The 12,694-nt window shown below is 34.8% G+C and overlaps 1 protein-coding gene across 1 annotated transcript in view; it reads right to left on the bottom strand.

The window, feature by feature from the left end:
* The window catches only part of CNTLN (centlein), a 317,305-nt gene that overhangs the window by 78,191 nt on the left and 226,420 nt on the right, over positions 1-12,694 (bottom strand). The window contains exons 17-18 of the mRNA XM_047064802.1: positions 11,085-11,178; positions 10,781-11,004 (exon numbers count right to left, since the gene is read on the bottom strand). Coding sequence (XP_046920758.1) covers positions 10,781-11,004; positions 11,085-11,178 — 318 coding nt within the window. The remainder of the gene's footprint in view (positions 1-10,780; positions 11,005-11,084; positions 11,179-12,694) is intronic.

Raw genomic sequence — 12,694 nt, 5'->3', positions numbered from 1 at the left:
TCTGAGAACAAAATCTGCTGTTGTAAAATTTACCTGTATCTGACTCAGATGGCAGGGGAATCAAGAATTCATGAAGACATCAGAGGAGATAATGGTGTTTAATCACAAAATAAACAGCAGTGTGTATTTATGTCATGTATGTTGACATATGATACTTGAGCTCTGAGATTACTTGGGACACTGTAGTTGAGGAGTTACGGTAAAGGCAGATTAAAGGCTATTAGGCAACAATGGTCTAGAGTGAAAGTCCGGTTCTCTGGTCTACATTTTATAAAGTATCTCTTTTCTAACTTTTGGAAATAGTGTCATGCCTCCTCAATACAAGACACTGGGGATTAGTTAATACTGCTATTAATATACAGAAATACCATTTTAGAGGGACAAAAAGGAGTATCATTTTCCTTTAGAAAACACGTAGGGCCATTGTGCAAATCAGGATTCAGAAAATTAAATGCTTATAGTTACCAGAAAGGTAGCACAAATAAGTGAAGTGGGCCTGGTAGGATTTTTGACAAACAGAAGACAGTAGGCCTCATTCTTCTTGAAAGCACCATAAGACTAACTCTCCTATCAAAACCATAACTTCCAACACTTTCATGATACTATATAATTTATTAATTAATTTGTAAACTTTATAGTTCTTTCATTTAATGTCACCAATGCCTTCACTTTCTTAATGTAAATGAATATTCAGTCTTGACCTATTTATCTATTCTTCCAATTCTCAAAACTGATTCTCTAGTTCCTAATCACAAAAGTCTGTGGGATACTTTCACTTATACATCATATTACTACTTCAACATAATAAATTAAAAACGGAATTATTCTTGTATTTTATGCTAACCTTAAGAAAGAAGAATGTCTCTGGGAAATGTTGCATGCAGGAAGTGATATATGAAGCAGGCTTTAAGTGATATGCTAGATTTAGAAGGACATAAAGAAAAATGGAAGGTACTTGAAGTAGAAAACAATTTTTTAATCTTTAAAATTTTTTTTAATGTTTATTTATTTTTGAAACAGAGAGAGACAGAGCATGAGCATGGGAGGGGCAGAGACAAGGAGACACAGAATCTGAAGCAGGCTCCAGGCTCTGAGCAGTCAGCACAGATGCGGGGCTCGAACCCACGAACCGTGAGATCATGACCTGAGCCAAAGTCGGACTCAACCAACTGAGCCACCCAGGCACTCCTACAATTTTTAATCTTGATAAGAATATGCATTATCATATCAGTATCTTGGCAAAAAACTAGTCATAAATCAAACTTCATTCTTTCATTGAGAATGTACTATGACCTTAATTATGCAGATTCTGTGAGAGTTGTCAAAGAAGTATAATACATGGTTTTTGTCTTTGAGGAGCAAATTAGCTGTTAGATACAACAGAATTCACAAATGTTAAACTTTAAAACTATTAAATGTAAAACTGTATAAAAAGTCAACTTTGAAAAGTAGAAAGACTATGGAGTTAAGATCAAGAAAAGTAGAAAGACAATGGAGTTAACATCAATTCTTTAAGTCTTAACTGCATCATACACAATATGAGGATTTCCTCTTTTTGGGTTGATATAACAAGTCAAGACATAAAAATCAATTAATGTAGGTCTTCACATCAACAGGCTAAAAAATAAAAATCACATGATCACATCACTAGTTGCAGGAAATCATTTGACAAATTTAACATTTATTTATAGTAAAAACTCAGTAAATTAGGAATAAATTAGGAACAGTAAAATAGGAATAAAAAAATAGTAAACAGAATGACCCTCAACTCATAAAGAATATCTACAAAAGCCTTATAACTAACATCATACTTAATGGTGAGAAACTTGAAGCTTTCCCGCTAAGATCAGGAACAAGGCAAGAGATCTCCTCTCACCCTGGCTTTTCATCATACTGGAAGTCCTAGCTAAGTCAGTATGACAAGAAAATGAAGTAAATGGTATACAGAATTGGAGGGAAGAAATAAAACTGTCTTTGTTCACAGACAATATGATTGTTGATGCAGAAAATCAAAAAGAACCAACAAAAAACTCTTGAACCAAATAAGTGAATGTGTCACAGTTGATGGATAAAAGGTTAATATATTAAAGTCAATCCCTTTCCAACATACCGGCAGTGAACAAGTGGAATTTAAAAGCGAAACACCTGTCCTTCCCTGTTCCTGCTCAGTCTCTCTCTCTCTCAAAAAATAAATATTTAAAAAAGTGAAACACCATTTACATTAGCATACCTAAAAAGTAAATACCTTGATATATATCTAACGAAATATGTATAATGTCTGTACGAGAAAATATAAAATAGTTTGATAAAAGAAATCAAGGAAGAAATAAATGGAGATGTTCCATAGTCACGGAGCGGAAGATACAGTATTGTCAAGATGTTAGTTCTTCCCAATTGGCTCTTTGGATTCATTGCAATCCCCATCAAAATCCCAGCATGTATATTGACAAACTGACTCAAAAGTTTATATGAAGAGGGGTCCTTGAGTGAGTGGCTCAGTCAATTAAGTGTCCAACTCTTTATTTAAAAAAAAATTTTTTTTAACATTTATTTATTTTTGAGACAGAAAGCATGAACAGGGGAGGGTCAGAGAAAGAGGGAGACACAGAATCTGAAACAGGGTCCAGGCTCTGAGCTGTCAGCACAGAGCCCGATGCGGGGCTCGAACCCATGGACCACGAGATCATGACCTGAGCCGAAGTCAGACGCCCAACCGACTGAGCCACCCAGGCACCCCTTAAGCGTCCAACTCTTGATCTCAGGTTCATGAGTTGGGCTCCATGTTGGGCATGGAGGCTACTTAAAAAATTAAAAAAAGGAGAGATGAGTAAATTCTAAAGTTTATATGAAAAAGCAAAGACCCAGATTGGTCAATACAGTATTGAAGGAGAAGAACAAGGTCAGAAGACTTAACACTACCTGATTTCAAGATTTACTATAAAGGTACAGTAATCAAGCCATGTGGTGGTAAAAGTATAGATAAATAGGCCTGTGGAATAGAACACATAGCCAGAAGTAGATCTACATAAATAGAGTCAATTGATCTTTGATAAAAGAGCAATCCAATGGAGATAAGATAGGCTTTCCAACAAATTGTGCTAGAACACTTGGATATATACAGGAGAAAAAAAAAAGAATCTAGACACAGACCTTATACTCTCACAAAAACTAATTCAAAATGGATCACAGACACAGGTGTAAAATGCAAAGCTACAAAATTCGTAGAAGAGGGGCACCTGGGTGGCTCAGTCGGTTGAGCGTCTGACTTCGGCTCAGGTCATGATCTTATGGTCTGTGAGTTCAAGCCCCACGTCGGGCTCTGTGCTGACAGCTCAGAGCCTGGAGCCTGCTTCAGATTCTGTGTGTCCCTCTCTCTCTGAACCTCCCCCGTTCATGCTCTGTCTCTCTCTGTCTCAAAAATAAATAAACATTTTAAAAAAAATTCGTAGAAGATAAAATAGGAGAACCTCTAAGTGATCTTGAGTGTGGAGATCACTTTTTGGATACAACACCAAAAGCATAGTCCATGAAAAAAATAACTGATAAGCTAGACTCCATTAGGATTCAAAACTTCTGTTCTACAAAAGAAAATGTCGAGAGAATGAGAAGGCCCATACTGTTACAGACTGGAAGAAAATATTTACAAAAGACACATCTGAAAAAGGACTGTTTTCCAAAATATACAAAGAATTCCTAAAACTCAGCAGTAAGAAAACAAACAACTGAATTAAAAAGTGGGCAAGAGACCCAGACACCTTACCAAAGAAGACAAACAGATGGCATATAAGCATAGAAAAAGATGGTTCACATAATATGTCATCAGGGAAATGCAAATTAAAACAACAATGAAGTACCCCTACACACTTTTAGAATGACCAAAATCCACAACACTGTCAACAAATGCTGGTGAGAATGTGAAGCAATGGGGGTCTCATTCATTGCTGGTGGGAATCAATATGGTAAAGTACTTTGGAAGACAGTCTGGCAGTTTCTTACAAAACCAAACATATTTGGGGGGCCTGGTGGCTCAGTCAGTTAATCTTTTGACTCTTGGTTTCGGCTCAGGTCATGATCTCATCATTTGTGAGTTCAGCCCCACGTCAGGCTCTGTGCTGACAGCTGGGGATTCTCTCTCTCCTTCTCTCTCTGCCCCTCCTCTGCTGGCATGTGCTCTCCTTATCTCTCAAAATAAATAAATAAACTTAAAAAAAACACAAAAACAACAAAAACTAAACATATTCTTAACATATGATCCAGCAACCATGCTTCTTGGTATTTGCCCAAAGTCACTGGAAGCTTATATGCACATAAGAACCTCTATAGGGATGTTTATGGTGGCTTTATTCATAATTGCCAAAACATGGAAGCAATCAAGATGTCCTTCAGAAGCTGAGTGGATACATAAACTGGCACATCCAGACAATGGAATATTATTCAATGCTAAATAGAAATGAGCTATCAAGTCATGAAAAAAACAGGGAGGATATTTAGGTGTATATTATTAAAAGAAGAAGCCAATCTGAAAACCCTTTATATTGTATGATTCCAACTATATGACATTCTATAAAGGCAAAGCTATGGTGAGAGTAAAAAGACCTGTGGTTGTCAGGGATTGAGGCAAGGTTGGGGGTGGGCAGCAGAGGATAAACAGGTGAAACATAGAGGAATTTTAGGGCAGTGAAAATGAATATATGAACAGAGATATATCATTATACAATTGTCCAAACCCAAACAATACCAAGAGTGAACTGCAAACTGTATACTTAGGGTAATTAGGATGTATCAAAGTAGGTTCAACAATTGTAATAAATGTACCTTTCTGGTGGGTATATTGATAATGAGAGAGTCTATGCATGTGGGGGGGCATGGAGTATATGGGAAATCTCAGTACCTTCTTTTCAATTTTGCTCTGACCTAAAGCTACTCCCTCTAAAATAAAGTTTTAATAAAAGGACATACAATTGCATTGTTCTCAAATTCTACCTTCCACAAAACACTAGAACACAGTTCAGGCAAGTTCTCTGACACCAAGGATTGCCTCCCCTCCCGTTTCCAAAAGCATGTTCCTCATTTTCATTTGAAACCACTCCGGAATACCCTTAATGTCCATATTTCTAGTATGAACCTCAAAACGCTTCCAGCATGTACTCATTACATAGTTCCAGAGCTGCTTCCACATTTTTAGATATTTGTTACAATAGCACCCAAAGCTAGCACCAAAATATGCATTACTATTCTTGGGTTGCTATAATAACAACAACCCAAACCCCATAGACTGGGTAGCTTAAAAAACAGACATTTAATATCTTATAGTCCTGGAGGCTGGAAGTATGAGATCAGAATGTCAGCATGGTCAGGTTCTAGTGAGAGCTCTCTTTCTCTTCCTATAAGGGCACTAAACCCACCATGAGGGCCCTTCCCTCATGACCTCATCTAAACGTAATTACCTCACAAAAGCCCCATCCCCAAATACCATAACATTGGGGTTAGGGATTCAACACATGAATTTTGGGAGAACACAGTGCAATCCACAGTGATAATAAGCCTCTTGAAATCCATGTTGTTATTTAAACAAATACAGAAAGGAAATTAATAAAATAATTCATCTATTCATATTTAAATGAATGACATGGAGTATTATACTTTCTTGAAACACATATTATTTCAGGGGAAAGCTTACCATAAAATAAATTTTCTAGTATGTAAAATACCACAAACATTTACATTTGATATCTGCCAGCTGGTATCTTACATATAATTATTTAACACCTACTACAAAACATTTAAAAGATATTCTAAAAGGTGTTTTTACAGGTAAAGCTGCATTTTCTTTTATAATATGGTTCTGGTAGTTTGCTTCTATGAAATAATGCTGTTTAAATCCACATGATGACACGTATGTGGCTATCAAGGAGTTTCCACAGTTATGATACAATTAAGTAATGTTACTAGAACAAAAGAGGATAACATTTACACCTTGTTATTCTTAAGACTTGAGACTCATTTGTCACATGTTTCAGCTGAATTATGAGTAAGGCTCTTAGGTCAAAGAACTGAGCATTTAAACTGGAAAAGATAGTCTGTCAATATTATTAGCTTTAACAGTCTATTCCTTGATGCTTACTTTTGCAATACACAATGGAATATGTTAGAAAAAAGAAAACACAAGTTTTAATTAGAAGTTAATTTTAGGAAGATTAACTTTAACTATATTTTACTTTGTTGAATTTAATAATAATTGAAGTTAAGTGCTTTGTCTAACAGTAGGTTCTATACATCTAAAAGTGTTAGGGGTGCCTGGGTGGCTCAGTTAAGCATCTAACCCTTGATTTCAACTCAGATCATGATCTCATGGTTCATGAGATTGAGCCCTCCGCCAGGCTTTGGAGACTGCTTAGGATTCTCTCTCCTTCTCTCTCTCTGCTCCTCCCCAGCTTGTGCATGTGCTCTCTCTGTCTCTCAAAATAAATAAATAAACATAAAAAAATGATTAAAATGTTATATAGCTATTACACTTTACCATTATTTATTACATAAATAATTGTTATGTTGGTAGGTTTTATTAATTTGAATGGAGAATGGTTTTTATTATATTATTCTATCAACCATGAATGTATTGTTCAGTAAAAGCCATGTAGATACTACTATTTGTTGGTATATTTTCCCATTTAAAACTAACATTAAAAAGAGTTTTACTGATATATAATTCACATACCACATTATTCACCCATTTAAAGTGTAAAATTCAATGGTTTCCAGTATATATTCACAGATACATTCAACCACTATCATAGTCAATTTTAGAACATTTTCATCACTTTAAGAAGAAACCCACATACTTCAGGAATTGCTACCATATTCTTCTTTACCCCCAGCCCAAAGCAAACATGAATCTACTTTCTATCTCTATAGATTTACCTATTCTGGGTATTTCATATATATGGAATCACAAAATATGTGGTCTTTTCTAACTTGCTTCTTTCACTAAATACGTTTTTAAGTTGCACCCATGTTGTAACACATATCAATACTCATTATTTTTTATGGTTTAATAATATTCCATTGTATGTATATACCACAATTTATACTTTCAACAACTAATGGACATTTAGGTTATTTCTACCTTTTACTTATTATTAGTAATGCTGCTATGAACAATACTGCCTTAATATTTACTATCCTCTTGTACAAAGCCTTATGTAAGACAGAGGCAAGTACTTAGGCTTTCTCATTTCTTACCTGAGTATTCACAAAGCTCTATGAATGTATGTGTCCTCCAGATTCCCAGGAAGATGTCATAGCCTTTTGAAACTTTTATGGACATCTCATTTCCCAGTTTTCCTTTTAAGTATTTGGTTAATATACTGTTTGACCTTAACTGGAATCTATCACCTCAGGCAGCTTGAAGTTAAAACACTTGCCTGTAATTGTTTTGACAATCCCATACCCGCCAAACCTGCTAAGAAGGCTGCTCACAATGACTGGGATCAGAGACAGCTTTTCAACTGGGGTCTTCCAGGAAAGCATCAGACAGGTCAAATGATGACAACTATTTGGGAATCAGGCTTTGCAGGGGCTCTAGTTCCATTCCGTTTCTTCTGGTAGTTGCCAGGCTGCATGGGGGACATGAACCATCTTTATTCCCAGGATACTGCTGAGCTAGGATAGTAGGGAATGGGACCAAGGCAAATTAAAATGCCACACAGTGTCCTGTTCTTATTTAGATTCAGCTGTTTTTCTTGAAGAACACTCCCTAGACTGTTGCAAGTCTTTGATTAAATTTCCAGAATTTCCTAGAGGAATTATAAGTGTTCCTCAATGTACATAGAAAGTCTCAAAAAATGCTTTGTAGTTTTCATGTAATATGCTTTTATTTGATCTCCAAGGAACATATGGCTTAGAAACTGATGAGGGAGCATGAGGCAGGCTGAGGGGTAAAGCACAAGCTACCACCTCCTCCCCACCCCACCACCCCAGGTGGGATCTGAGTGATATTCCTTGGACACTCCTGGCTGCCCAAGAACAAAGGAAAGGGGTTTAAGTACTTGCCATGGTGATGTGGGAAACTAAGGTAAATGAAAAATTAAATTCCCTTACTGCCTACAGCCCATTGACAAGGCCTTGAACCGGGCAGAGTGACCGTCCTCCAGGAGCTCAGCTGTCTCGATGATGACAGTTTGCCAGGGACAAAAGAGAACCTTAGCTTAACATTATCCCAACCTCGAGGACCTTGTAAGTCAACTTCCGTTATCTCAACTCCCCCAAGATATATGCTGGCAATCATACTCCAAGCTTATGGCCCCCAGATGTGCATCTAAAGTGTCTCATGACTGAGGTTTTATTAAATGGTAATAAATGGCATTTTCCTAGCAACAGCTAGCCCCTGAAGGTCCTGGAAACCTTGCTCCCAAAATTCCTTAGAGACTTACCCTATCCCTGACCCCCTCCCAACCTGAGGGTATATAATGAGTTACCGTCACAACCCCATGCAGTTCTTCCTGCCCATGGGTCCTGTCGCCATGCTTTAGTAAAATCACCTTTTTGCATCAAAGATGTCTTCAAGAATTCTTTCTTGCTTGTTGGCTCCAGACCACCCCACCATCACCCCAAAACTTCATCAGAACATTTGTGACTCCCTTGATCCATCAAGTGTCTTAGAATTATTACATGGATCCTTACTTAGAAGATTAGGTTCTGCACAAAGTGCTATGAAGATGCTGATTCCCAATAATGTTTGCTTGTTTTTAAATTTCTTTTATGGAGGAATAATCATCAAAACGTTTATGCTAATAGTGATACATGTTATAACGTGGATGAATGTTTAAAACATTATGAGAAGCGAAAGATGCCAGGCACCAAAAGCCACATATTCTAAGATTCCATCTGTATGAAATGTCTGGATAGGCAAATCTTGAAGCGAAGCAGATTCTGCCATCCCAAGATATGTCTCTTTGGCATAAGGATTGTTTTGAGCTAAAGGCAACCAAAACCCAGCAGATTCAAGAAAAACTCTTTATCCATTCCTTTCAATTGCCTAAATTTACACTGGAAAGCAAGTCTTACCAGGAAGAGAGATATTATCGGAAATACTTTTTTACCTAAGAAATTTATCTACATAACAGAACAACTTTTGTTTTCCAAACATCTCCTCTAGACTTCCTGTGAAAGTCCTCCCTCCCTTTGTATCCCACACCTCCACCCCTTTCCTTAGCTCAGGATGTTATATAAACTTCAATTATCTAGCTGCCTTTTGGGTCTCATTTTTTTATGGGGCTTGCATATACATGAAATTAAAATTTTTTTCTTCTATTAATCTGTTTTATGACAATTTAATTATTAGACAAGCCAAAGAACCTAGAAGGGAAGAAGGAAAATTTTTTCTGCCCATACAACTATATAGACAGAGTGTAGATTAGTAGTTGCAGAGAGCTAGCAGAGACGGGAGAAGGATGATGGATAAAAGGTACAGGGTACCTTTATGAAGTCAGGAAAATGTTCTAAAATTGATTTTGGTAATAGTTGCACAATTTTGTCTATATTGTAACAACCATTGAATTAAATAAGAGAATTTTATGGTATGTGAATTATATGTCATTAATTACAAAAAAAATTAATAGTGGGTGATTTAAATACCTCACTCTCCATAACTGACAGACCTAGACAGAAAATCAGCAAGAATATCGAAGAGTTGAACATCATTATTAACCAACTAGACTCAATAGATATATAGAGAACACTCAATCCAACAACAGCAGAATACACATTGTTTTCAAGTGCACATGGAATATTCTGCCATATCTACTATTTGTTAGGCCAGAAAATAAGTCTTAATAAATTTTTAAAATCCAGATGGTAGAAAGTAACTCTCGGTAGAAAGTTTGGAACATGGGTCAGATCTGGTTTATTAGGCTACTTTGGGAATGAAGCCAGAGACAGTTCTTATTAGTATAGCTACTATAATAGTAATCCTTTATAATTAAAACATTTACTAAGTATTGCTTGAATCAAAGCACTAGATATTAGAAGTAGAAAATTTAAGCATAATTTAAAATTATGTATGACAGTGATTTAAAAATTACTTTCTAGGGGCGCCTGGGTGGCTCAGTCGGTTAAGCAGCCGACTTCAGCTCAGGTCATGATTTCACAGTCTGTGAGTCAAGCCCTGCATGGGTCTCTGTGCTGACAGCTCAGAGCCAGGAGCCTGTTTCAGATTCTGTGTTTCCCTCTCTCTGACCCTCCCCCGTTCATGCTCTGTCTCTCTCTGTCTCAAAAATAAATAAATGTTAAAAAATAAATAAATAAAAATAAAAATTACTTTCTACATTGATGAATTCTGACAAATTTTCAACAAAACATTTTTTATACAAGCAAATACCTTTAAGAACGGAGACCTAAGGAACAATCTTTTCCTTTCCATGTGCTTTAAGATTAAATTATGATAACCAGCAGTAAGTTATAATGTGTCTACAAATTATTGCAGAAAACTCAATTCAAAAAGCATAGGTAAATTATAAGAACACATTAAAATAGATATTTATGTTAAATTCTTCACATTTTATACTAGTATTTGTAAAGAGGAACTGAGGCAATTACTATTTAATAATTTGATTTATAATGATAAATTCTAAGTTTAGACATGGGCAAATTAAGTGAGAAATGCATTAATGAAGCCTGTCCTTAAAATGTTATAACACAACAATGAACAGGAACAACACATGTAAAACAAAATATCCACCTTGATAATATAGTCTATTATAATTGATTTTTAAGGTTCCTTTACCTTTATTGTCTGTCTGCTTGTCTGATATCGTTGATCAGATACTTGTTGCTGCTGAAGGAGTTTTTCATTTATTTCTTTATATTCTTTTACAGACAATTCCGCTGTTTTTTTGGCATTATGAAGTATGCTGTTTTGTTGTTGTAAAGATACAATACGTTCTCGTAATAAAATAATATTGCTATTTGACTTCTGGGAAGTTATATTTTTCCACTTTTCTCTGTTAACTATACAAAAAGAATTTTCATAATATTTTTAAAAATACATTAAATTAAAAAGACATTGTTAATTTCACATACATTCTTACCTCTGGTAGGAACTGTTGTATGAGAACTCTTTTGTATATTACCATTCTTCTTTTGAAAAGTTGGCTTTCTGGCATTCTTGCAATGAAAATAATCCTAAATTTGAAAGTTTTAATAAAAATTACATTATTACTCAATAACAACTTCAAGTGAATGAACATAGTAAATAATATTTCTTTACCTTAAAATATATTTATTAAAAAATATATATATATATTTATGCAAACTCAAAAAAATCTAAACAAATTCTATAATTGATACCAAGAACTTATAAATGAACATAAATGTGCATTAAAGTTGACTTATCAACTAGCAGGCAGAAGATAGAAATACAATCAACCCCGAATTAGTAGGAATTTAACCTGTGGACAGTTTTAAAATCCAGGAGTAAATACAGTAAAAACAACAAAATTAAAATAATAATAATTTAATATCTTATTCTCTGGGAACCTAGGTCCTTTTGTCAAATACTGTTATCTGTTGCATGGAGACTGATTAATCCCTTCTGACAAATAAAGCTGACAAATGCTGATGGTAATAAAGTAACTTTCCTTTAAATTGTATGTTTTCCTCAGGACATTCTAAAATGAAGACATGACTTTTGTTCCAAAATATTTCACCAATTTTAAAAAGGATTGGAGGCAGGGGAGAGGGTAGGAGAAATGAGGAAAGGGAGTCAAAGGTAAAAGAAAAAAATTAATTTACTTGTCACAGTCAGCATTCCATTCTGGGATATGGATAGAGTTTTATAGCCCATTTACACAAGGATTTATTGAATATTAGGACTCCTAGAAACCATCTAATGCTTTATATATTTTTAGTATTTTTCATTGTATGTGTATATGTAAAGCTCTATATACCATTATTCAAAATGATATGTGTTCTCTGGGGAAAAAAATATCCATAAATGCAGGAAAAGAAAATAAGTGACCAGAAAGCCTATTGCCTGGAAATAACCATGGTCAAAATTTTAGGGTATTTTCATCTAGGTTATTCTGGAGAATGAACAAAAATGGCATTATACTATTCATATTATATTGAGTCTGCTTTTTACCTTTACTATACCAGAAACATAAGATAGTGTTTTGATATTTTGAAACACAAATTAAAAAAATTTTTTTTTCTTATCATTGCCCCAGGAATTTCAGATTTGTAATTAGAGATGCCAGCAGATTAAAAATTTTTAAAAACGCTTCTCCAAAGCAAAAATTTAAATAGGAACATGTTTCTAAAGTATTATAAATCATACTACTAAAATATGTGGTCATATCTAAGAATTTATTGGCTGGGAAACAGGTACATTACCAATCTAGAAAATTCTTTTAAAAAAGGATTTTTTTTTCAGAGATCCCAATTCCAGAAAAAATAATTATAATAAAAATGGTAGAAAAAAATAAATTTTATCCAGTGTTACTTTGGCAATGAGACAAATATTTTATCTAAGATAGGGTTTTCCTTTAAACCAATTACTTTTCCTTTGAACTTGTTTCATTCTCAAAATGTTTGTTTTTGAAATGCCTCATTTGAACTTTTTTAGAACCAGTATATCAGATATATATATTTTTAAATGTTTCATTGCTATATTAGGCCTTAAGAGCCAGTCATGACACTA

The sequence above is a fragment of the Lynx rufus genome, unplaced genomic scaffold (genome assembly GCF_022079265.1).
Source record: "Lynx rufus isolate CCGP_SWC_20201006 ecotype Redwood Valley unplaced genomic scaffold, mLynRuf1.p SCAF_10, whole genome shotgun sequence".
Classification (NCBI taxonomy): domain Eukaryota; kingdom Metazoa; phylum Chordata; class Mammalia; order Carnivora; family Felidae; genus Lynx; species Lynx rufus.
Note: the sequence above shows the minus strand (reverse complement) of the source record. Positions and strands in the feature narration are given on the sequence as shown.